Source organism: Crocuta crocuta, unplaced genomic scaffold (assembly GCF_008692635.1).
Source record: "Crocuta crocuta isolate KB4526 unplaced genomic scaffold, BGI_CrCroc_1.0 scaffold154, whole genome shotgun sequence".
Taxonomy (NCBI): Eukaryota; Metazoa; Chordata; class Mammalia; order Carnivora; family Hyaenidae; genus Crocuta; species Crocuta crocuta.
This window is the reverse complement of record NW_027530545.1, coordinates 3,922,867-3,950,326: the sequence shown is the minus strand read 5'-3', so window position 1 is coordinate 3,950,326 and position 27,460 is coordinate 3,922,867. Positions and strand designations below refer to the sequence as shown.

Here is a 27,460-nt window from a genome sequence, read left to right as displayed (position 1 = left end):
ATGAAGAGAATTAATAGGCTATTCTTACACGACCAATAAACTTCTACTCAGGTTTTAAAACACACAATACAATCTTCTGTGTGAAAACTATTAAAAAAAAAGAAATAAGAGTTCAGTTTTCTAGCCTCTGCATTAACTAAAAGGCAGTAGAATATTTTCATTAGGAAAGAGAAAAAAATGGCTTTGCTCATGTTTCCTAAACTATGGTTTGTTATTTAGTTCTTTCCCCCTCCCCCAAATAAAGCACAAATTGTGACTTAGAAATCCTCAGGGCTGTGTCATCAGTACTCCAAGCACATATAATACCATAGAAAACACATATAATTTATTAGATGGACTTAAAAACCCACACCAATCAATTTTTGGCACTTCTTGGGTACAGACTATGGGAATCTTCTTTCAAAGAACAGGGTATCTAGCAGGCAAGACCATAAACTTTAGTTTCTGCAACAATACAATGACGACTAGACAACTGATTTAAAAAACTGCATAATTAACCGACTGTATCCTGTTACAATTTCTTCACAATTTCACACACCATATTAGAATTTAGTAGAAACAGCCATTTTTTAGCATTGAAGGTTTTAAAACTCTCTTTTCCTTATATCATCGATATGGTCTTAAAACTATCATATATTCTTTGAGGGAGTATGATACAGAATTTCTTTTTTTTTATAAAGGTATAACTTTAAATTAGTATTTCCTATATTGTGTCTATATCTGTACAAAACCAACACACGATGGTTGATGATTTTGATGTCCTTTAAAGCCCATTTCAACAGGTTTATTTTGTAAAGACAGGCTTCTCCTTACTACTTCTTTTAGACATCCAATGTTTATCTGTGTTCTTTAAGTAAACATAAGGGGAAAAAAAGAATGTGGGCTATGGTTTTTAAGGATATCTTCAGGTTAAGTACTACATGTAAATTTGGTTTGGCATCTTTTTCAAATCAACTTTTGGTAATGGGAAGATAACATGCACATCATTTAATCCCTTCCATGACTAACTAGCAGCTTAAGGAGATGACAAAGTCTAGGTCGTTCTGTTATCTTTCTGAATCTGCTTTTCAGCATTTGAAGCTAAAATTAAGAAACATTAAAATGTTAAATACAGTATGAAGGATTTTACTATTGGCTTTTATATGCTGCATATACAGCAAGCCAGTCTTCTGATATACCCTACAACCCTGACAATACACTGTAATGAGCAAAGTACAAATCAACACATCAACCCAGTAGGGGGGGCCACAGCAAAGAACTAGAGAATCTACTGAGAAACTAGTGGTTTGAGGAACACTGGCTGTAAGGCAAAGTTTAGAATACTACCTCCAGGACTGAGTAACATACCTTCACTGATGGTGAATGAAGATACAGGAGAGCAAGGGATGGCTAAGCAATGGCAAAGATCCTGAGGCAGGAAGTTTTAGATTACGTTTGGACAGTTGGGAGGGGTTAAAGTTAAGTCATGCAAAGAAACCTTGCCTCTACCCAGCCTTGAAAGAGGGACTGATGCCAGGATACAACTGAGCAATTGAGAGATGACCCCAAAGTCCACAGATAATCTGGGATGTGCTGCTATCCTCTCTATACAAAGTAGAACACACTACAGATATAGTCCCAAAAATGTCTGCAGAGAAAACTAGAAAGTTGTCTACAGTTTTTCTATTTACACTAATATAAACAGATTATGAGGCTGTCTGTACTGTATGTGGTTGCTGTAGTCACAGCAAGAAATGTAAAGTGCCTATGAAAGAGGACAATAAAATCCCATTTCCAGGCATCTTAATTCTAGACACTCAGACAATAAAGAAAATAACATCTTAGGGACTTCCTGCCTTTACTCAAGCTCCCTGTACTTTTCTGTAACTACCTACTAGGCACTTCTTAAAAGCCAGAAAACACACTTTTCTATCTCATGCCATACTTTTAAAACCACTTTAACCATCTGCATTAAGATTGCCGGCCAGCAGTGCTAAAGCACTTTATTCTTCAGGCAAAATGTCATATTCCATACCCACCTCACCCTGTCCCCCAAACCACCTGCCTTCACTGTATTCTTTGCCCATCGTGAGTGCCGAAGAAGTTAGAAAAGAACGGAAAATTTTCAAACTAGACTTCTCAATATAACGTGTAGGACATACTTTATAAATGTTACTATCACAAAATTAAACACATTTAAATGCTTTTAGCATATGGTTACTTTTACCAAGATATCAAGAATATTTATATGACTTTCAAAATTAACATCAAACACAGGATATTTCATCCAACCACATGTACAGAGGTATGAAGCTCTGTTCTTCTCAGAGGTGAGCGCAGTAACTCTAAACAAGACAACTGTTTCCCAAAAAGTAAGTAGCATATTAAAAACCAAAAGCACTGCCCTTCGCTTAATGCTATTTAAACTACGTATAAATTGCCAATATAATTATTCATAAGGTTCTCCATCATATTTGGAAAGAATACTGTTAAAATAATCTTGATGTATTTTTGTACATGAATTAAAAAATTTTCCTCATTGTAATTTTGGTTTTCTGTACACGTATATAGGTACAACTTTATTTCTAATGGTTGGCCTAGAAAGGAAGAATGTAACAAAAAAACCAATGTTTTGTAAATGTAGTATAAGATTTCATGCATTCTCATGATGCCATGTCAGTAACCTACTACACTAAACCAACTGTAACAATGTAGTGCATGCTTGAAACATCCAATTAAGAATAAATTTTAGCCAACAGCTTGTCGACAAGGGAATGTGCTGGTATATTGCTGAACTCCTGTGGCAGCAACCCACAAGACTAAACCATGAAAACACAAATTAAAAGATAGAAAGGGTAAAAGATGTAGATTTGCTGGACCACTTTACAGAATATTTACCTCTGATGAAAATGCAACATCTGCAAAATAGATTTGGGTTTCTAAGGGAGTTTTTAATATAAAACAAGTATCCTAATAGTGATTTGAAAAAGTATGAGAACATATGAACAAATAAAGCTTAGTAATTTAGAATTTACTTTTGTAAAAGCAAGTTGACAAATATTAAAATGTTATACTTGCATTATGAATATTATAATATAAATATAAAACACAAAACATCCACTGTTAAACACTGATCTCCCATGCCTGACTTGGATTTAGATACTGAGTATATTATCTTTTACAGAAAGAAACTTTTAAAGTTTTGTCAATGCTTGTAGTATATACTATTATTCCTCATCAAAATCTACACAAAATCCAAAAGGCTCGTATTAAAGGTGGTTACTTCTTTTCTTGAATATTCTAAAACATGCCAGCTTGGATCAGCGTTCAGATTTTCAGGGCATGAAACATACACAAAGAGAGTACCCAAAATATGTGTGAACACATTTAGGATAAGTCTGTTTATAATTACAACAAAAATACTTTCAACCTTCATATCTTTCCATTTTCAGTGAAAAACAAAATACCCTAAAGAAACATAAAACCTTTGGGGCCAAGTTACTTCTTTGCAAAAATAATGTACCATGTGTTGATCAACTTTTAAACCAAACTCTTAAAAGCATTTAAAAATTGTATTTTATAGTTGTCAATGTATTCACGTTAGTTAGTAAGAAGGTGAAAAAAAAAAGAAAAGTATAGAAACAAAAAAATCTCAAACTATCCCAACTCCAGAAATAAGGAATTTCCAAATTAAGAAATAACCTTTGTTACTTAGAAAATAAGTTTTCTTTTCATCTCAAACTCACTCTAAATGCTTGACAAATAATTCAACACCTAAGAAGACTCTAGGTAAATTATGTGATAATATTTATAGTGTGATATTTCTCTGGGTAGACATATTTTACACAACAGCTTCCAATTAATGCTAGGGAAAAAAAATCACTTGATAATTTTAATAACAATTAATGATTGACTGATTAATGGATTAACAATTTTCTCAGTAATCCAGATGGCATAGATCCAATAAAGGTAACAAGAACTGCTGAATGTGAAATGCTGTCCGTTCATAACACTAAGCCAAAAATTTGCAGATACTCCACTCAGATTACATGTTTTCATGTATGTAATTTGATCAACAACAACAAAAATAGCTATAAAACATCGAGCTTTCTCCTTTTATCTTTTTTTTTTTTAACAGCAGCTCAATGATTTTGGGGGTTGGTTAGTACAATACAGAGAACACAGGGGAAAGCACAAAATGGCACTTAACACCATTGCCAGTACTCATCTCATTACGGTTATAACTAAGGATATTATTACTTTTTGTGTTATTTGCTTCTCTTTAGAACATAACCCAAAGCCATAAACTTGAACTTGAGGTATATACACAATAGATACACAACCTTATGCAAAATACTTTTCATAAGTAACATTACATTTTAAAATATCAGAAACTGAATATCTGTGCTGATTTGTATTTGACTTAATGGAACAAGAGAACAACATTCATCTAGGGAGGCTTATACTGACAATAAAGCTCTTAAAGTTAAAAATGTCTTCCTCTCCCGTTGTACTTACCGCAGGCTACACAATGGTCTGAGAGGATTCATTATGAGAAAAATAGCAATCACAGCTTTAAAGATCTTGCTTTGGAAGGGACTAATGAGAAAGCAGATTGGAAAGTGAGACTTCATCTTTGTTCTCAACAAGTGGTCTTAATTTTTCTTCTTATAGAAAAAGTTTAAATCAGTTTATTATAAATATATCTAAACCATTAATTTTTGCAGCTTTCAGGTAAAGTCCAGCACTTCGTTTATACAAAGTCTATGAGAAGAGGTCAGTAGAGATCATCTAATCTTAAGTCGTGACATCATCCATTCAAGTCCTTGGCATAATCTATAAAGAATATAAAATCACTTGATTAAATTCTCAACTAAAAAGCTATGAACAGCAAACTAAAAGAAGATACCATTTTTCGTTTACTTAAACAACGATTAAAAAATCAGTAATACTCAATGCTGGTGTTTTTGTGGTGAAGCCATACTCTCATACACAGTACATTCATGCTTTTTTTTGGTTCTTTTTGGTCTCTAGTACCTGGAACATTGCCTGACACATAGAAGGAGCTGAATAATTATACAATGAATAGCCAAAGAAATTTAGCAATATGTATCAGAAATACTTAAAACATCAATACTCTTACCTTTTTTCTACTTCTAGAAATATATCCTAAAAAAAACCATCAGACACAAGGACAGGTTGACGTATAAGACTGTTCAAAGCATTTTTAATAGGTAAAAGTAAAATTTAACTACCTAGAAATTAAATTATAGAACATTCGTAGGATGAAATATTAAAAACTTCCTTTCAAAGACTATATTACAGTATGACAAAACGCTCACGATATAAATGAGGTAAAAGTGGCAGGATACTAAGCTAAACATGCAGCTGAGCTGCTAAAACAAAGTATACTTATAATATGTATATTTCATCTATATATTAAAAAAATTTGAAGGAAATAAAATCTCTTATCACTAATACTAGTTACTGTGGAACAAGGCGTAATTGAGCACAATGCAAAATATAGAAAGAGACGTTAATTACGATAAAAGAAACTAAATGTTTAGCAAGAGGAAAATGTTTGTACATTCTATAAGATAAAGACTATTATATCATTATCACCTATGAGGTTTGAAAGGTATGAGAAACCATGCTACCACATTTAATTGAAAAACACCAGAACTCAGATTTTTGTGGAAGTATAATCTAATAATATAAAAGCAGAAAAAGAAGAAAATACAATGAGGTTAAAAAATGGTTATTTGTGTGTTAGCCCACACTTTCCCTCCTGTTAATAGATTCCTTACTTTTCAACTACTGAAAGGAGGGGTGCCTGGGTGGCTCAGTCGGTTGAGCGTCCGACTTTGGCTCAGGTCATGATCTCACAGTTCGTGGGTTCGAGCCCTGCATCGGCCTCTGTGCTGACAGCCAGCTCAGAGCCTGGAGCCTGCTTTGTATTCTGTGTCTCCCTCTCTCTCTGACCCTCCTCTGCTCATGCTGTCTTTCTCTCTTTCTCAGAAATAAATAAAACATTTAAAATAAAATAAAATAAACTACTGATAGGAAATGGTGCAAAAAACAAGCAAACGACTCCAAACTGTTAAATAAACAGTAGTTAACTAATAGCAAACTAGAAACCATGCTAAACACTTAACATCCGTTATCTTAATCTTTACAATGTTGAGACCAGAACACTTCCTATACTACAAGGGGGAATCCAGGCTTAAAAGATGCTAGCAAATGGCAGAGCCAGTGGGGGTCAAAATGCCAACCAATACTAAAACCAAGAATTTAGATCAAGGTGGCTAGACTGCAGAAGGAAAACATTTTCACCAAAACCAAACATTTCCATTTGATAACACTCCAAACGGAAGCCCACATAAACCAAAAACTGGAAAGATAAACAATCATTCATCTATTTCCTCTTTTAAGAATGAAATGCCAAGGTTCATATCTATCTTCACTAATGATATAGTTTCCACACAATTACTCAAAGTATATAAGTCAAATCATCTACCAATCCTAGATGATCCTCTTTGCTGTCAAATTTATTCAAATCAGTGCTTGTGCTTAAAGACCTTTGGTAGACAAAGACAATATATAAAGGTATGTCTATAACTATAAATGTATCTCAACATGTATTAAAATATTTGATAAAGAAATATGTAATGGATAAGGCATTTTTTACCTAAATGAGTATGTGGACAACTGCTATTATTCGTAACTTTTTTAAATGAACATATTTGCTTTTTTGAGGTTCTACTTATGCTCTATCAAATGTCTGTCATCAGGTAATAGTGTCTTCTATTTCACTAAGATTCAGCTTCAGCTCCAATTTAATTCTTTTTTCTCTGCTTTTAAATACATACATGAGGGATTCTAAATAGAGGTCTTAAATTTGGGGTTGAGGTTCTTCTGATGTTAGGTAAGAGAAGAAGCTTGAGGCAGAGATAAGAGTTAGGTAAAGTGGGGAAAGTTCCCTTCCTCTTCCTCAGGGTGAGGAGTGAACCAATATAATGGGTTTCTGAAGCTATCTATCTATCTCTGCCCCGAGCGTCTGTCCTTTCCAAGTACCTGAAGAACTTCAACCTCAAATGTAAGACCTCTAATTAGAACCTTCATCTCCAGTTTATTTTTCACTGCTTTTCAACACATACAGATACACCGTATTTTGGAAAAACAACTACAACAAAAAGCTTAACTTCATCTTTCTGGCTCTTTATCCTATTTCTTACCTCCTTTATTCCATCTCACCTAATAGCACTCTCTCCATCCTCCTGATCTTTGACCTTACATGTGACAATGCTGACAACCACGTCTCTCTTGAAGTCCTTTCATGTCTGGGCATTAGGGCAAAATTCTACTGTAGGCACCTACCTTTCCTTCCCAAACCAGGAACCTTCATGCCACACTCTCTCCAATTCTAACTCTTTTTTTTTTTTTTTTTTTTTTTTAAGTGCAGCAATGCCCTCTTGACAACACTGGTGGCAAAGTGAGTACCCTCAAATCAGTCTCACATTTGAATTCTTTGCTAGTTCAGCTTCTTTATGGATAAAATGCAAACTGAAGACACCTGGTCCACCAGATTGTTACCAGGAATAAATGATACACCATATGAAAAGCACTGGAGACACAGACTTGCTACAATGTTAAGTCCCAGGATCAGTGCAAGAACAGTTTCCTGACTTGTCCAGCTCTCCTTCACCCACATTTCTCTGAAGCCCTACAACAACTCTATCATCTACATGTTCACAGGGATTTGTTCAGTATGTTCACATGTATTATGTGTACATTATAGGTTTTATGTACAGAACCAAGCCATAAACTCTTATATGATTATCCCTTACATTGTTTAATACATGGCAGCCTTAAATAGTTATTGACTTTCAGAAGAAATAAATACATGTTCCTAAACTAGACACGTTTTCTGAAAGAAAGACCTCTTACCCTTCGCCAGTCAGAGCACAGCATGCCTGGATATGCCACTGGTGATCTTTAATAGAAGTTAGTTTCAAAAACTGGGAGATTTCTGCTACAGTCATGCATTCTTTAACATCTTGTTTATTAGCAAAAATCAGCAATCCAGCTTTCCTTAGGTCCTATAAAAGCAAACAAAACTGTAAAAAGGCCAGTGCATTTTTTTCATGAATTTCCCAACTTAATTAAACAAATACTTTTGACAATATTTTAACCTAGAATTCCTTAACTACCTGACATAAAAGCATCTCACGGCTCTGATGCTGATAGATGGTAAACTTACTATATGTGCTGCTGAAGCGAGCACAGATAGATGGTAAACTTAAAACTAAACATATTTTAAATAAACACATCTGTATTTGTATGGATTTACATATTTCTTATAGGCCCAAGTTACATTTCTTATGGTCCCAATTGCTATATTTAACAAGTCATGTCTTCAAATACATATTTACCCCTTCCCCTAACCCCAAGCTAGGTTTCCATGGCTAAGAGCTACTCTTTAACATGGCACTCAAGAACTTTGCAAAATTTTACCCCCACCTCTTCTTTATGTACCCATACCTAAAGCTAGTACTTTCCAGGTGCTTAGGAAACAATGTATGCCTTAGGGCCTTAGAATTTAATTCTCAGTGGAGAGGTGCTATCCTAAACCAATCCTGTTCTTCTGAGACCTAGCTCCTCTTTGTCCATGTAGATTCCTTAGATTTGAATATTCAATGGGGTCATTTTGGACTGGCATTAAGCTTATTAAATTTCCAATTAGACAGAAGTTCTACCACTTCTATGCTCTGCCTCTGAAGCAAATTCTTTAATCTTTCTGAACTTGTTCTTCATAACATTTGTCAAGTATCTAATCCGAGCAAGACACCCATTATGTTAACCATTTTCCAAATAAAATCTCTTTTGATCTTCACAAGATTCCTGTAAGGTAGGCCTTACTATCCCCCTTTTATACATAAGGAAACTAAAACTCAGCAGTAAGTAACTCATACAAAATTATACAGCTACTCAGTAACAGAACCAGGTTTGAGCTGAGATCTTCCCACTATACCTGCTGCCCCTCATCTATAAAGTTCTGAGACTACCACCTACCTCCTGAGGATATAGTTTGAATGAATGAACTACTACATGAAAAACACTCAGTTTAGTACCTGGCTTTAGGTAACAGTTGAGTAAATGTTAGTTCACTTACTGCCCTGAAAATGAGGATCACCTTTACCTTTGTGCATACCCCAAACTGACTGGTCTAATGTTTTACTCACAAAGCAGGCCAATGGTTGGTTAGTCATCGCCTTTTGCTCTATCCCATCCTCCCCTGTCCCATTTTTAAAGCTGAGGACTTCCTTGATAATCTATTGAAAGTTATGGACCCTTTCCTCATAAAACTGTATATATGCAAAAAAAAAAAGTTTATATGTGATTTTCGGGTGTATAGATACTCTAAAGTCCACTCGTGGATCCGAGGTTAAGAACTCATGATGGATGCTCTCAACTGATAGATAAAACTCTCATAAAATTATATGTATATACACATATGTATATATATACACACATATACATACATATGTATGTATACACATATTATATACATGGAGAGATACTGAGAAAACGAAGGTTTTGGTGCTGTGCTTAAAAGTTTTGTCAACTGTGCTGAATGAATGACATCTTTATAGGATACTTTTTTTTCAATCATATGTATATGTATTTGAAACAAGAAAGTCTTTAGTAGATGCAAACTGACATTGCTCCACATTATTCTTATGAGAACACAGTTTCAACAATTTTTATGATTTTATTTCTGAGGTCAATAAAAATATAAGTGGTAAATTTCTTATTTGTTAAAAGGAGTTGTGCAAAATGTTTTATATAACAATCAGGACAGACTTTTAGTCACAGCACCCTCTCCAGGCTGGCAGCTATGCCACCATGGCTAATGACACCTGAAAAGCAGCGTCTGAAAGGGATGCTCTAGAATGTTAAGTTTTAAGATTTTATGTTCAATTTATTTCACCATGTTCGGTTCCCCTGTCTTATACACAAGGCAAATAGTTGAAGGGATGGACTCTAACTAGGTCATTTACTATATTCATTATCAAGGATCAAGTACTTTTTCTCCTACCCTAAATGGAAAATAGAATACTTATCAATAGTTGCTATGTGGCTGAATCACTGAGTAGATGGACTTTCCATGGAATGTAATTCCTATCTTCCTATCTTTCAGGTTTCAATTCCTCTTACTAGTGAATGCTGAAATCTTATATAGGTAAGGATTGCTACTGTTGGCTTGTTCAAAGAGCACGTTTCTGATATTAGAAATACCTGGCACGAGTGAGAGCACAAAGTTTATGTGATTTTATATGTATATAATCTATACTCATCACTCTTAATGATGAAATTATTTGAAGAAGCCCCTGGACTAAAAATTGGAAAAAGAAAAAAAAAAGCCATTTATTGAAAGATTAAAAAAAATCGAATATAATTTTTCTACATTTCACAGGCTCTAATTTTTTTATTTGCAGTTCTTGTTTTTTTCATTTTTTAAAGTGTATTTATTTTGAGAGAAAGCGCATGTGCACGTGCACACAAGCAAGCAGGGGAGGGGCAGAGAGAGAGAGAGATTTCCCTGCAGGTCCTGCGCTAACAGTGCAGAGTCCAAAGCGGGGCTTGAACCCATGAACTGTGAGGTCACGGCCTCAGCTGAAACCAAGAATCTTAACTGGGTGAACCACCCACACGTCCCAGGTTTCTTGTTTTAAAAGAACAAATACATAAACAGCTATTTTCCCTATTTCTAAGCAGTATTTAGAAAGAAAAAAAATCTTCCTTTACCTTTTTTATAAAATAACCTCAGGATCAATTATACATTACACTAACAGAAAAGAGACATGCTGGATTAAGGGTGTTCATCAAATGGACTTAGCAAGAGGTCAAGTACAAAGTGAACAGTGGTGATTTTTATTTATTAGTCATTTTAAACTTTGAAAAACCCTCTGCTACAGATTATTGCTAACAGTCTAAAAATATTTTTCCGTTTAGTCAAGAAGATGAATAACGGCAGCACCCCCAAGACATATTTACTTAGCATCTTCCATATGCCATATGCTATTGTCAATATGTTTCTCCAAGCTTCATTTGCGAAGATAATTCCTAGAAGCTGAGTTACTCCAAAGAAAACATCATATACCCTTTTGTGTTTGGAACAATTTTAAGATGCATGACCTTCAAAGTTTTGCACTTCATAAGATGAAGCTTTCAGAAATATTTAAAATCATTTCATAGTTTTGTATTTAGTAATATAGGTGAAGCATCATTATTAGTGATGACAATAAGATTTTGTTGGTAGCTATGGTATATATGAAACATCTGATTAACCCCATGTCAAAATTTGTCTTTCACTCATAGTCTCATTCTTTGATCCATCTGCCCCTTGCCTCAATTCTGCCTATTTGGCTCTTCCTGACCCTATTAATTGGTTTAATCCAGCTCCCAACATCATTTGTAATTCCTTTCTTCTCTTGACACTCTCCCCATTTAGTCTCTTTCACTTTCCAACTAGGCCTTATTTCTGTCTTATTTTCTTCTTCTTAGCAAAGAGCCTGAATACTGAGAATACTTACGTTCAAATCCTGGCTCTTAAAAACCTGGTCAAGTCAAACAAATTTTCAGAGACTCAGTGTACTCATCCATTACAGATGAGTAACATCCACAACAGATGAAGTGACCAGCTCAATTTAATGTCCCCAGCTAGTAAAATTCAATGACTCTGAGTCCTACTACTAAGCTCTTTGATCCTGCTATATATTGGCCAATGAGAACAAGGATCAAAGAAGACTATCTGTTAAGAGAGTAAAGAACAGAGCCAAGATACAAATACATTTGTGTCTTCTTTTTCTCCTTCCTAAATCTTCATAGAACAATAATTCCTTGGTGTAAAATACAAAGGGAAAATTAAAACAAAAAGAAAATCCTTATTCTACCTTTTTTATAGTTTATTTTTTGTTTCCCAAACAAGAATCAAAATTTGTTAAATACATAAATAGCAACACGAATTATCTTTCTTAAAAACCCAACAAGGGGTTTAACAAAGCTGCCAGAGAATCAATCCCAAACAGTGGAAGGTGCATGTTGGCGGACGTGATCGCCACATGGAAAACAGAACTTGAGTTTATACAACCACTGTATTAGGTGTCCTTATGTCTTAAATGGATGCCTGAAACATTCCAAAATTCCTAATGCAAACCTCAAAAACAAATCATCAAATCGATATTAAAATTAATACAAAACTTCATTATAGAGATATGCCAGTTTTTTAAAGCTTTGTTAAAATTCCACTAAGATGAAGTTACATATGTAAATCTAAATATTAATTTTTCTATTTCTACCTATAAATACGAGTGTTACCTCGTACCTATAAATAAGAACGTAATGTCTGCGGGGCGCCTGGGTGGCTCAGTCAGTTAAGCGGCCATCTTCGGTTCTAGGCATGAGCTCACAGTCTGTGAGTCCAAGCCCCACATGGGGCTCTGTGCTGACAGCTTGGAGGCTGGAGCCTGCTTCAGATTCTGTGTCTCCCCCTCTCTCTGCCCCTTCCCCTGCTTGCGCTTTGTCTCTTTCTCTTTCAAAAAATAAATAAACATTAAAAAAAGAACATAATATCTGCAGTGAAAGATATACAAAAAAATCAACTGCTACTACAGTAAATATTATGACTTTATAGTAACTTATTATCATTAATGATATATTGTTTAGTTTATTTCATTTTTAAATTATGTTACCCATAATATTTCTCAAAGACTAAGAAAGTGTGGCTAGTCATGTAGTTTTGTTTAGTCAAAGGGACAATATCAGAGAAACATTAAGAATGACAACATATACCACTCTGATAACTGACTTATAATCGAAACTTACGAAGTGCCCATGAGACCTTAAAATCTCATTTCCAGTGATAACCTTCTGTATAGTTACCTATATAAAATGCAAAATAAAAGCTAATTTAGGCCTTTTCACCCAGGAAAACTTCTAGACCAAATTAACCTAGGATAAAAGAAATAGAACTCTATAACTGACTCCACAATCTTTCTGTTGTTTCCAGATACACTTCCAATTTGGGAAGTGTCAAAATTATAAAGCAGAATGGCCAACAGATAAATAACTTTTTTAAAATTGTGAAGTAGGGGCACCTGGCTGGTTCAGTCAGTAGAGCATGTAACTCTTGATCTCTTTATCATGAATTCAAGCCCCACACTGTGCCTAGAGCTTACTCAAAATTTTTTTTTTCAAAATTAGAAGTTTTTTTTTTAAAAAATAACAGTAAGTAAATAAATAAACATTTGAAGTAGTATCATAACGAGAAGAGTAGAAAGAACAAATGTGATAGCAATATCGCACACACACACATAATGCCAGAATTCTACTTACCTCATGGGCTAACATTTTATAGAGTTCTTCTCTAGTTACAGAAATTCTTTCTCTGTCTGTACTGTCCACAACAACTATTACAAACTAAAATAATTACAAAGAAATAGTGATTACACAATTTGATATTTATAAAATTTATAAAGTACTTATTTGATTTAGAGACCACAAATACCAAGAAATTAGAACGTTATGCTGTGGTATTACTGGAAAACCAGAGGCAGTGTGAAGCCTAAAGGTTTGATCCACTTTTAATTCAAATATCATTTGCTAATTTTTAAAAGAAAATAAGAGAAATGAGAATACAATGCTAAGACTATTAGAATATTCCATTAGTATTCTAACCAATATACAACATGTTTGTTTCTAAATTAGTGTCTTGAATGTTAACGAGCTTGTATCCAACTATGTGCACCACAGTCAATATGAAAAAAATACAATGAAACTAATATAATGTTGTATGCTAATTAGACTTTTATAATACTAAATTTTAGACATTTCTGCAGACATTATTTATTAATATCAATTTGAAACTCTAAAAGGGATGATATGGGAGTAATGTGACAGTTAAATCAACTTTTAAAAATCAACAAATTGAAAGACTAAATCTATTTAAATCCGTGCCTCTCTTGTTTATATAAATGATACCTGCTGCCTGCAAGCACAACTCTTTCTTAAACTAATGATGAGACTAGGGTCAGAAGATGTTGTGAGACTTGTAAGGGAGCCGAGCAGGACTGAGCTACACTGCGCCTCTTCCTCACCCCCACGAGCACCAAGAAACACCAGGGAAACAGGAGTCGAAATAGTCACTTTATGATGGCACTGGTGATGCCCAAGTTACCTATAACTGCTTATAATGAATAAGCACTGTTTATTTTTTTAAAACCAGCTTTTCATTTCCAGATAAACCACTGTTATTAATTTCCAGGGTCTTTTTCACTTATCAGATGTCATTAACCATCGGCAGAAGGCTATGAGAACTGATACTTTTCCTCTTCTCTCACTTGACACTTACTGATATGTAATACCCTAAGACCTGTCCTATTTCAAGGCATTTTAATAAAACTGTTAATTTTTAAGATGTTATCATAAATTTAATACTTGCAGCATTATACATAGAAATACTAACCATATATACCTTTCCTTCTCCAAAAAACATGATCAAATGCTTAGCAAAGTTTCAGGGGATTAGGTCATTAGAGACGATTAATAGTGTCTTAATGACATAATATTCATCTTTATATACATTTGGAGTTTTATAATCAGTACTACAAAAACAACTGTCATAGCCTTTCAATTTACAAGTTCTATATAACAAAGTTCTCAAATGTCATAGGTCTGAAATTTCCTCTTGGGAAAGAATATGTAAATAAAAACATATGATTATATCTAAATTGCTTTATAACCAAAAGAAGAATTCTTTCATGTGCTATTGTGCTGCATAAAAAAAAAAGATAGTAAAGGTGTGGTGAGGATTCAAGCCTCCAGAACCCTCTCATTTAACTAGGATTTTCTGTATGCAGACGAAAGTACATACTAAGAGAGAAATAAAATGACAAACTGTGAGATGGAACTCACTAAAAACAACTATTTAAGATGAGTTTTGGGATCAATACATAATCAGACTCATCAATCACCCCTTCATTCCAATTCTCCCTATAGAGAGGTTCAATGAGAGTGGATACATAGAACAATAACCCTGAAACAGGGGAATCAAAAGTAGAGTTTCCACCATGTTTAAACTCTATTTTTATTAATATCCTGGGATACTTCAGATTAATTATAAGAGTTCACATCTAGAAGATGTTTCCCAAGCATTCTGTTCTTAGAAATTTTAGGATACTAAGAACCATTACCTCTGTGTTAGTATAGTAAGTGTTCCAGGAAGAACGAAGAGACTCTTGACCACCAATATCCCACATTAAGAAACGTGTATTATTAATCACTATTTCTTCTACATTACTTCCAATTGTAGGTGATGTATGTACAACTTCATTCATAGAACTAGGGGAAAAAAGTTCAAATATATTACAATTAGCAAGGAAGCTAGATTGTTTGAGTATTTTGCAATCAAAGGATAAATCAGCATCATGGGTTTTTATATTTTATATCCAATGGCCCTTTCCTACTAGCTCATAAGAGTAAGGTAAGGGTTGGGGTACCTGGGTGGCTCAGTCCTTAAGCATCTGACTTTGGCTTAGGTCATGATCTCACAATTCATGCATTTGAGTCCAGGTGGGCATGAGCCTTGTTTTGGGGGGAGCACGAGGCCCACTTCTCTCTCTCTCTCTACCCCTCGCTCACTTGCGCCCTCTCTTTCTCAAAAAAAAAAAAGGAGTAAGGTAAGAGTTTAACAGAGATGGAACTAGGTAGTGGACTATCTGGAATACTCTAGATTCAGTTCCAGAAACTATACAAACAATATTTCTCTACTTTCTATAAGTACAAAACTGAACAACATGTTTTATGTCATATAAATTTCTAGCTCTCCTAAAACAGTTGCTTAAGTCTGGCTCCCAGTTGAGTGTCAACCTGACTTCTTACAAAATATTTTAGGTTCCATATAATTATTTACTCCTTTTGTTAACTAAATATTACCCAGGCAGAAAAAAGTAACTATTAACGATAAAATAAAAATTTTTAAGTAGTTAATACTTACAACTGGTAAAGGATGGTAGTTTTCCCTGCATTATCCAGCCCAACAATGATAACTTTGTGCTCTGAAATAAAGAAAACACCAATCATTTAGTAATTAAAAACAAAAGTAGGCCATTTAAGTTCTAACCGTGAATTGTAGGCAGCAACGGGGTATACAGTGAGGTGGGGTGAATTAAAAAGAAAAAAGGTCAGCCTTTAAATCTGGTTGTGGAAGGCCAGGTCTCATCATAGATAATCGTTAACTATCTGAGTACATTTAGACCACAGAGTTGTTCTAACATAACAACCAAATCTAAGGATGTACGGCTATGGTGGCGGTGACTCCCTCTCTCTGGGCTTCTATGACTCCACTTTCTCCAAGTTGTCTTCCTCTCTCTCTTGACATATATACATATATGAATATGTATGTATGAATATATGTATATTCATTCCCCCCCATGGAGTCCTCTTCCTTGGGTCTTCCTTTAAAAGCATTCATGTTTCCCAGAGCTATCTTCTTGCATTTTCTTCACATTTTAGCAAGGCGCCCTTAGGGACCGTCTATTTCTACGCTATCTAAAACTATTCCAAAGACAGTGGTATGTGGAAGAAGTTCATTTCCAAAGACGGTGTCTGGATATTCATGCACCCGAATAGTCTCCTCCCTTCCCTGATCCCCTGAGAATGAATCTAAGCTAGTCCTAAGACTCACTTTTATCCAAACGAATATAGCAGAAGTGATGCTCTGTGACTTCAAGCCTAGATCATTACAAACCTTACAGCTGCTGCCTGGCTCTCTTGGACAACTACTCCTGGAGTAAACCAGACACCATGTAACAAACCACTATACCCAAACTACTATACAGATCAAGTCACAAAGCCTAGCCTAACCATGTGGCCCGACCCTGTGGAGAGAGATCACCACATGGTTGCCCCCAGCCATTCCAGCTGAGATGCCAGACACACAAATAAAAAAGCCATCTTGAATATGCAGCCAGGTCAAGTTATAGATGCTCTAGTTCTAGCTGCTAACCGCAACCAAATGAGAATCTCAAGCTAGAACTTCCTAGCTGAGCTCAGTCAAATCACAGAACCATGACAGATAAATTATAAATTATTGCTTTAAGTCACAAAATTTAGGAGCAGTTTGTTACACAGCAGTAGATAACACAAGCACTATGGAAAAAGACATAATTATGTGATGCTGGGCAAATGACTTATTTCTCTAATCCCTAAGTTTTCTCACTATAAAGCAGGGACAATACCTATCTTTCAGAGTTGTATAATGATTAAGATAGCACATGAGCAGTGCCAACCACTAAGAAAGACCGCTCCTAATCCATGTTCCCAAATCTCTCCTAAACTCGAACCTATCTAGTGGATAGACACAGTGCCACTCAACATATCCCAAACCCAACATTCAAATCTTTTTCTAATTCTATTCTACCTAATTTGCTTAATGGCGTTACCATGAATTCAGCTGCCCCTGGTGCTTTTCAATCTTTCCCTCAACTCCAACAACTAATTTGTCACCAAGTTCTATGGATTCCACCTCAAAAACATTTCCTGCCTCCTTTTGACTGTCCTAGTTGTAGTCCTTCTCATTTTCTACTATAAAACCTTCCCTAAGTGGACTGTCTCCAATCCACCTTCCCACGGTTTCTACAGTAATTGTCCTATACTATAAAACTGATAACACCACTTTTATTGAAATGACAGCTCTCCATTTTGAGACATGGTACAAGTTCTCAGCCTTGTAAATAAACACAGTCATAACTGACTAAGATTTGGCTTTATCTCTCACCACTACCACCAGGTATCTAGGCTGAAATTCAAGCCATTCATTCTCCCCACATAAGCTGCCATATATCTTCACAGCAAACATTTCTCTACCTCTACTCCGTTTTCCCTGAGCCAGGATTATCTTCTCCAATTCTCCATTTAGGGAATTCCTACTAATCTTTTAAATTTAGTTTCCTCCCTGGTCGCCCCCCCCCACCCCCCCATCACTTTCTCATGCTTTTCCACAATATCTCTAACTAGCACTTATCATTAATTATTTACACATACACTAATCTTCTCAGTCCAATGAGGCATGCTTTAAGTGTGCAGATCCCAGGCTAATCATCTTTAAAATCCCAGTAACTACAACTTTTCCTGGCAGAAGGTACTCAATAAATATTGAATTAATTAATATTCATTCTATAAATAATAAATGTTGAGGATTATAACACCTCACAGTAAGGATATCTTTGAGAAAAAGCCTTTTCAATGAGACGGTAGAAGTTTTCTAATAGTTGCCATTTACCGTGGAGGGGAATTCCTCCTATTATATAAAAACAGGAAGATCAAGTAAATAGAAAAATTTAATACAATCTATTTTCTCCAATCACTCCTTTCTCTGACTAAAGGGCAAGCAGCTTAGGACCAGTAGCGTTCTAAAGTGACATGATCACATCTCACCCATATGGGTTCTGAAAAGCAATTTTAAAGATGCAACGATTTAATCTCTAGAGACGACTAGGGTAAAGGAACTGAGAAAGTGATCAGATACAAAGATGATACTTATTTTAAATAAAGAGTTAATAACACAGTGGGCATGCTAAGGGAAGTTCAACTGAATGACCACCAAAAGGCCTCATCAGGTGATGTGTCTCTGGTGAATTTACCTAGTGCATAGCCCTTCAGCGCCCAGGTCCACAAACTCAATCCTGCTAGTACCTCAGAGTAGACAGGGCTCACAGAAGGCAACCCACAGAAGTGACATATACACAAGAATGCCAAAGTGAGTAACATACAATGAGACCAAATGTTCAAAACTACCTGGCAAGTGCAGTTCCTCCCTAAGGAAAAGTAATAGGATGGCCAGATTACTTGGGGAACATGGGCTCCCATCAAAGGGAGTATTTTATAAGCTGTAATGACTGGAGATATCCATCTTCACATTAGGGCCATACCTGCAGCAGGGCCAGATTAGAGTTCTTGAAGCAAGGTACCTTTTTACCTGGAAAGTTTTTTAAATGCGTGGCAATTCTGACTCTCTAATTCTGTATTTTTCTATGTCCCCAAATTAAGCATTCTTCTTTTAATGGTGTATCTTTTTTTCACCTCTATTAATACAACCACCTATAAACATTTTAATTAAGCAGAATTCCCTGATCTCGGACTTGGATGAAAGTTTTTAGCCTTCCACTTGAATACTAATTTTTAATAATACCATTCTCAAAATGTCAAATATTTTTAGTTTCAGGAATATCATTTTCTAACCTCCTTAGTTTCAGCTGGACTAAATTTAGACAGACTTGCCAATACTCAGGAAGAAAATGCAATTAATCTGACTAATGTGAGAAATATCATTCTGAAAACAGTATAAAATTAATAGGGGCAAAAAGAAACAATACAAATATAGGCAAGAATCTATGACAAGTAACTGCAGACTGACTTAAAAAAAGTAGGTGTGTATAAATAACATATACAGTGACCCCAAATACAAAAAAGCCCTTCACCACTTAAAGAAGTTAAACTTTTATTCTAACCGTGCTTCCACTTTGCAAAGTATTTTGCTATACTTCCTTTGTAACTGCTATCAGGGCCTGTGGTACACTGTTTTGAGCATTCCTACTGAACCCCTTAACAGTTGAAGACCCCTTAACAGCTGAAGATGAATTTTATTTTATTTTTATTTTTAAATGTTTTATATATTTCTGAGAGAGAGACAGCATGAGCAAGGGAGGGTCAGAGAGAGGGAGACACAAAATCTGAAGCAGGCTCCAGGCTCTGAGCTAGGTGTCAGCACAGAGCCTGATGCAGGGCTCAAACTCACGAAGCGTGAGATCATGACCTGAGCCAAAGTCAGACACTTAACCGTCGGACACTTAACTGACTGAACCACCCAGATGCCCCGATGAATTTGATTTTAAAGGGGGATGGGAGCCACTTGGTATACCTGAGCCATAAAGTAAAAGATAGTGAGAATGAGTGCTATCTTTTTGTCATTAAATGAGGTGTGATACCTGAAGCATAAGAATGATTTAAAGATTTGCCTCTAAAAAATTCTAAAAGGAGTTTCTAGGGGCACCTGGTTAAGCGCTGGTTAAGCATCCGACTCGTGATTTTGGCTCATGATCTCGTGATCAAGAGACGCTTTGAGCTCTGCTAGGGATTCTCTCTCTCTGCCCCTGCTTGCTCACATGCGTGTGCACAAACACACTCTCTCTCTCAAAATAAATAAACTTAAGAAAAAATAGGGGTGTTGGGGTGGCTCAGTTGGTTAAGCATCCAACTTGGCCTCAGGACATGCCTGCAGTTAGTGAGTTCAAATCCCCTGTCGGGCTCTGTGTTGACAGCTTAGAGCCTGGAGCCTGCTTTGGATTCTGTCTCCCTTTCTCTCTGCCCCTCCCATTTCCACTCTCTCTCTCTCAAAAATGAACATTAAAAAATAGTAACAATAAATAAATAAAAGGCATTTCAGTACATATTTTGAGTAACAGCAGGTATATAGGTAGAAAAGCTCTCCAGTCTTCTAAAAAGCTTTTGGGGCACCTGGGTGACTCAGTCAATTAGGTGTCTAATTCTTGATTTCAGCTCAGATCATGATCCCAGGGTTGTAGAACAGAGCCCAGCATTGGGGTCTGAACTGAGTGTAGAGCCTGATTAAGGTTCTTTCTCTCCCTCCCTAAAATAAAATTATAAAAATAAATTCTTTAATAAAAGAAAAGAAAAGAAGAGAAGAGAAAATAATAGCTTTTAAGGTGAAAACTTACCTGGCTTTGTTTTTTAAAACAGTGTCCGTATTTTAGCCACACCCCCTAGGACTTATTTCCTGATTCCAAACATAGTACTTTTCTACCACTTCTATAAAGCAGGACTAACTAGACANATCATATCTGACCACGAGCTGAACATAAGGAAGGTAAAACTTCTGTGAACAAAACCCACTGTACAATAACACACAGACATAAACTGAGATAAAGCACATGGCAGAAGAGGCTCATACCAGAGGATTCCATCTTCTCATAACACAAGTTAGTTGCCTGCTGAGGACAGGATGAGATTTTTACAGCCACTGCATAGAATGAGCTAGAGAATCAATAAGATGAAATTAGATAACACATCCTGTGGTGGATAAATATTTAAACTGCTAGAAGTCTGTCTTCAGTAGTGCCTAGAAAAAAAAACAAAACAAAACCATGCCCGGAAGAGAGGGGATGGTGGTGGATAGTAACAGATGAGAATTCTTGTCTGACATGGTGGAAAATAAAAGAAAAGAGCATCAAAGATGGTGAGAGGGGAAGTAATGTAGAAGGTCAGACCATTCTCCGTACTGGAAACCTCCTTCTTCTATTTAATTTTACAACCCCAATGAATTCCTTTGTCACCTACAAGTACATAAATATGCAAACATTCCTCCAAATTCTTAAGACATAACAGATTTCTAAAGTCCATCAAGGGAATACAAGCTAACATAATTAAAAATATGAGGTTTTTTAAATGGTAAAAATATTTTTAAAAGAAAAAAAAAAAGAAACTCCAATCAAATGTGTGCAGCACCTGGAAAATCTCCAAGGAGCTGCATGTTCTATGGGGCAGTTTAAGATCTCTTTGGAGGGCATTCCAATGAGGAATCCATGATGCAGAAGACCTACCCCTTTTCATCCCACACGAACACCTACAAGCCACATTCATCACTCACTTCTATCCACCCTTCTCCCCAAGATTTGTCTGCATGCTGAATTTTTATGTGTTTTTACAAGAAAGCACCGATGGCTATTTAATTGTTTCCTAAGTCTAAGGTACAGCATGTGGACCACAGTGAAAACTACAAAATTAAGACATAACTGTATAATTGGTTCAAAGATAAAGGTGCCAACTTCATGGTGAAAAGCCAGTTTACTACCAACAGTAGGGTCAGATTATTCAGATTTTCTAATACTGTATCAACTTTCTTCAGAAATTCTTACGCTCCTTCACTACCCCAGCCTGTTCCTCCCATTACCAAGATGATCAGAAGTCTATGCAAAACCCAAAGTTGTAGCCAAAAATAGCCACTCCAACACAAATATTCTATAAAACCTAAAACATAACATGCATTGTAAGAGATTAGTTATTATGGGCAAATGCAATAAAATTTTGGCTATTCCAATTCTTTGATGCATGTGATTAGTTACGAGTTTAGTGTTTAGTATGATTTATCTTTTAGAGTATCTATGCCACAGAATTCTTACAGTTATTCAGATAAGCCAAAATAACTACACATGGTTAAAATGCTTGGATAGAATTTGGAATTATCATTTAAGCTTCAGCTTCCCAATCAATACTTTACTGTTTGTCATGAAAATGCTCCTTGTTTCTCCTTAATTTCCTTTTAACACACCCAGACAGCCTATCAGTTCCATTCATTGCCAGGTTCTAAAACTCAATTTATATGTATTCCTCCAACTACCAATCAGTAAATTAAATGAAAAGATGTCACTGTCATCCTGAGGGACTTACATCTCTGTGAATCATACCAAAGTCAAAAACCACAAATGCTAAGGCAGATAAATTGAGAGTCATCCTGACTCTTCCTTTTCACCTCATTTTTACACTACAAGAAACCTTAACTCTATCTTACATAGAGGAAAAAATCCACTTGTCACGTTCTCTATCATTCGTTCTTCCAGTTCCTACCACAGAACCTGGAATAAAGCGTTTGCTTAAAGTATGAATGAACAAATAATCAGATCTGGAAGATATAAAGATTGGAAGAGAAATATCCGATCAAGCCACTTTGTATTAAAAGTTTAAGTTTCAAAATCTAAAAGTATCATCAAGAAATAGTCTGGTTTTTGTTTTTTTTAAATTTTTTAAATGTTTTATTTATTTCTGAGAGAGAGAAACCCTAAGCAGGGGAGAGTCAGAGAGGGAGAGGGAGATACAGAATCTGAAGCAGGCTCCCGGCTCTGAGCTAGCTGTCAGTACAGAGCCCGACACGGGGCTCGAACCCACAAACCGGGAGATCATGACCTGAGCCAAAGTCGGACGCTTAACTGACTGAGCCACCCAGGTGCCCCCCAAAATAGTTTGACAATAAACTTGCTATTTCTAACAATGGTAGTAAAGTTTGAGGGAAAAAAATACTTCTCTTTCAGACTAAGAGATTGCTGAATGAAAAGCAATGATCATACGTGACAAAATCAGAGATGCAATCAGGAAAGAGAAACCACACGGTAATCTGAACTTGCAAGGTTTAATATAAAGAAAATAACTGGGGCACCTGGGTGGCTCAGTCGGTTGAGTGTCTGACTTTGGCTCAGGTCATGATCTCACAGTTTGTGAGCTCGGCCCCACCATCGGACTCTGTGCTAACAGCTCAGAGCCTGGAGCCTGCTTTGGTTTCTGTTTCCCCTCTCTCTGCCCTTCCCATACTCATGCTCTGTCTCTCTCTCTCTCTGTCAAAAATAAATAAATATTAAAAAAAGAAAAAACTATTAAATGGGATCAAAGTAATGAGGGCTTGGCTAATAAAAAATAAAGACTATTGGACTGACAAATATAAGGAAAATCGACTATAGTTAGGGGCGGAGATAGAGCTTCCCCAAAGCCCGCTGGACTGAGATGCAGACCTCATTAGAAGCCTTGGTTGTGGCTCACTGAACAAGTAGCTGTGGGGGCCTGCCAGTGAATCTTGCTGGAAATCTTCCCTCCAGGGTGTGGGGGAAAAGTTCACTGAGAGGTATTTATTTTGCTGGAGGTCCTCCAGGATGAAATCAACTGAAGTGGGTGCTGGAAACAGCTGGTGATTGCTAACCACTGTGCAAGGCAGGAGCCAGTCACTAGGAAAGGTGTTCACACTCCCAAAGCAGGACTGAACCTGCTGAAAGCACACTGTACCCAGGAAGAAAACCTATTTCCTCCTTCAATGTCTTTCCAATACTTTGTCTACTGATAAAGTTTAATATTGTGCCAGCTGGCAAAAGAAAAATATTTAAAGGGGAGTGCGCAAGAACGATGATTATGGAGCTAAGTTTTATTACCATAGTTCATCTCTTTGACCATCGAGCTTCCATATATGTATGCTTTTATATACTCCCATACAAAAATGCCCAACAGCAGCAGGGGTGGCTTTCCGGGCACCAGGCTCCAGCAGCATAGGCAGCTTCATCAGCATTCATTCTTAACTTACTCCTTTCCTAAGAGCCAGTCAGAAGAATATAGGCTATCAATAAGGAAATTTCACAACTTAGTCATAGTTCACACAAATGACAAAGTTCTTCCGTTTAGCTAACATGAATCCTTCTTACACAAAGGTTTTTTTTTTGTTTATTTGTTTGTTTTTAAAAAGCACTTACTATGGCACTAGATGATCCTGGTTAAAATCCCAAGTCTCTTAACTGTAGTGCCTTAAGGAAGTTACTTGATGTTTCTTTGTCCCTATAAACTGGGGAGAAATCTTCCTCCTAGGGTTGTTGTGAAGAGAAAATCAATTGCAATGAAGACGAAATCAACTAATCTGCATCGAACCAAACCCTGAAAAAGTCAGCAAATGTTAACTACTATTGTTTCATCTCCAGAGATGGAGTTAGCTTATATTCTGTCTCCCCACATCAGAATGAACCCTCCACAAAGGCAGTGAGGATTTGTCTGTTTTGTTCCCTGCTTTGTCTGCACCACCTTCAACAGTAACTGGCACAAACAAGTGCTCAAAAGTATTTAATAAACCACTGATCTCAAAACCTTCTATACTAAAAGACACTAGTGACAATTCTCCAAAGTCCTAAGGTTATAAAGAATTATAGTTTAGTAGCTGAGAAACAATTAATGAGGAGGGGAATCAAAGAAAAAAATTATGCCAATTTCTCCTTTAATCAGACACATACCTGCAACATATTTCTTGTGTTTTAACTTGGCATTTACCAGCAGCATGACCTAGGAAAATTATTCCACTGGAACCTCAATTTTCTCTTTTGAGGGTAAAAGAATAACTACAAAGAACTGTTGAAACATTTGTTTTTCCTTTAAATAATGTATACAACATCTAGGACAAAGTTTCTATTCTATTGAATTTAAATATCACCTAAAGGCAATCTCTGGTTTTTCAAGTTTGAGCAGTATGCAATTAGCTCTCACTGTGCACTCAACCAAGCTAAGCTTAAACTGAAAAAAATTATTCTAAAGGTGTTTCAGAAAAAAGGGATATGGCATAATTTAAGTTCCCTCAGCATGGCCAATTCTGTAATCCCCTAAAATCTTCCTTCCAAGAGTTTATGTGAAAAGAATATAGAACCGTGTTCTGTACCTTCTGAAGGTAAAATAAAGCATCCAAAATCTGACATATATATCATAGCTCCAATTTAAAAGCATCAAAAAGACCACCAAGTATCTGGCATTAGATTTAATGGTGAATATTCTGAAATATGACCCTACTGATTAACAACCACATCACTTAGCAGAATAGTTCATTCACATTTTCAAAATATTTTGACATCTAAATTCCTAAAACTTAACTTCATTAGTTCCTCTTACTATTAATTTCCCAACACTGCAATAAGAGTCCAGTCAAAAATAACCACAAAATACAGGGAACAAGAACACCACTATTAGCAACTTTTAGTAGCAACAGTGCATAACACCCTTATTGTTTACTACTTGCAGGTAGCTGTTGGCAAAGCTGTAATTCATTCTTAAATTACAGACACAATTTTATCACCGGCTCAAAATACAAAGTAGAGATACCTCATTTTTCTCGCATGACTAGAGCTCAATCAACAGGCAATATAAATCTCATAGCAGAACTGAAATACTAGCTTTGCTTAAAATAATACAAAAATTATGGAGGTTAAAACTAGAATAGATCCCATCTGCTAGAAACACTACCAATTTTATAGCAATGTTAGTTCCCATTCTTGAGACCTAGAGATTACCTTTTCAAGATCTGCAGGCTCCACAGATCTTGACACTCACTCATTCAAGATCCCTGGTGTTCTACATTGAGAATATCTAGACCCAGGAGGTTAAATGACTGTGTCTCACTTCCCCTCTCCCAACAGAAACAGCTAACCAGAGACAATGCAGATTAGAATTAGTTTTCTCCATTTTAAGAAAAATTCTCACATCAGAAAAATCATTTGAAATATTGCTCTTCCACCGAGTGTCATGTGATCTACACTACCTTTTTTTTTTTTTTCTTTTAAGATACACAGCAATCACAAGTTCCAGTTCTGCTCCCTTCCCATCATCTTCTTATAGGAGCAGCTGGGTCATGAAGGAGGAAGTGGGGATACATTGGACATAACAGATGTCACCACTCATTCAAGTCTTTATTGGAAAACTTTGGGATGTGACATCACCACCAGCTCACCCAAAACAAAAAAGCAAACTTAAGTTACTTACTGACAGCAGAAATGATAAATCACCTAACTGGAGTTAAAAAGAAACAAAAAGAACACCACTGACTATGTATAGTGTATCTCACTGACTATGGAGTCTTTCTGCAAAAGTTGTATCATCTTTCCTCAGTTTTAGACACTCATCTTGTAACAAAGCATTTCAAAACAATGTTTCAGTTTAGAAGAACAAGCATCCCTGTCTGATGATATATACTGTATGTAGTAACTTGCTAGTTACCTACATAAGCAAATGTTTCATATGGCATGTTTTCAAACGCTTTCAGTGAAACACTTTTAACATTTTTCATCCAGCCAAAAAACCCCTAAACCCTCCACTTAAATAAGGAACACAAACAGGAAAATGATCTTCAGCTTAACCTTAAACACAAATATGAATATGGGAAGCGGAGAGAGGTTCATCACCATTCGGGATGCACTAGTCTCCCCAGAGAGAGGGATGGAGGTACAGGGAGACCTCATAAATCGAGGTGTACTGGACAAGTTAAGAGCGATCCCTCATGTTTTCCGCATTCTGCAACCCTCCATCGCTCAGTGGTGCGGCTCGGGCCATAACCTATAACCTTCATCCCAGAGGACCCCAGCATTTCTACGTGGTGTCCAAACCCAACTGCTGANTTTCGCAAGAAGGTCTCTCAAGAAAAAAACATTCCCGAACTCGGGAGTAGAGACTGAAAGCTCCCCGGGCCAGCATCCACGCAGCCCGCACCCGGAGCGGAGACCGCACGCAGCCGTACCGCCCACACTCCGGAAGTATTCGGGGACCCCCACCCACGCGGCCAGGGCTGACCCACTCCCCCACTCGTTAGCCCTTGGCCCGCACCCCTCACCCTGGTGATTGAACAGTCTCCATATCCTGGTGAAGAGAATTCCCATTCTTGGGCAGCAGACCCCCCTCCAGCCACCCGGGCCGCCTGGCCTGCCCGGGCTTAGGCTGAAGGGGAGGAGAGAGACGCGCCGGAGCCTCCGCCTCTGCTGCTGCTGCTCCCGCGCTGGCCGCCAGCTCGCTTCCTGGGAACCGGAGGGAGGCCGAAGCCCAGGCCGCCCTGCCGCGTGCGAGG

General features: G+C 36.6%; 1 protein-coding gene across 2 annotated transcripts; it reads right to left on the bottom strand.

Moving 5' to 3' along the window:
* Positions 1–2,991: 2,991 nt before the first annotated feature.
* Positions 2,992–27,454, bottom strand: ARL5A (ARF like GTPase 5A). 2 transcript variants are annotated; one of them, XM_077767770.1, is made up of 6 exons: positions 27,230–27,454; positions 16,037–16,097; positions 15,234–15,381; positions 13,378–13,461; positions 7,927–8,078; positions 2,992–4,815 (listed from the first exon to the last, which is right to left on the bottom strand). In XM_077767770.1, exons 1-6 carry the CDS (start codon positions 27,273–27,275, stop codon positions 4,767–4,769), a joined length of 540 nt encoding a protein of 179 aa, XP_077623896.1. In that variant the 5' UTR covers positions 27,276–27,454; the 3' UTR covers positions 2,992–4,766. The 2 variants fall into 2 exon arrangements, with proteins under 2 accessions (XP_077623896.1, XP_077623897.1); XM_077767771.1 differs by lacking the exon at positions 13,378–13,461.
* Between the last annotated feature and the right edge of the window lie 6 nt (positions 27,455–27,460).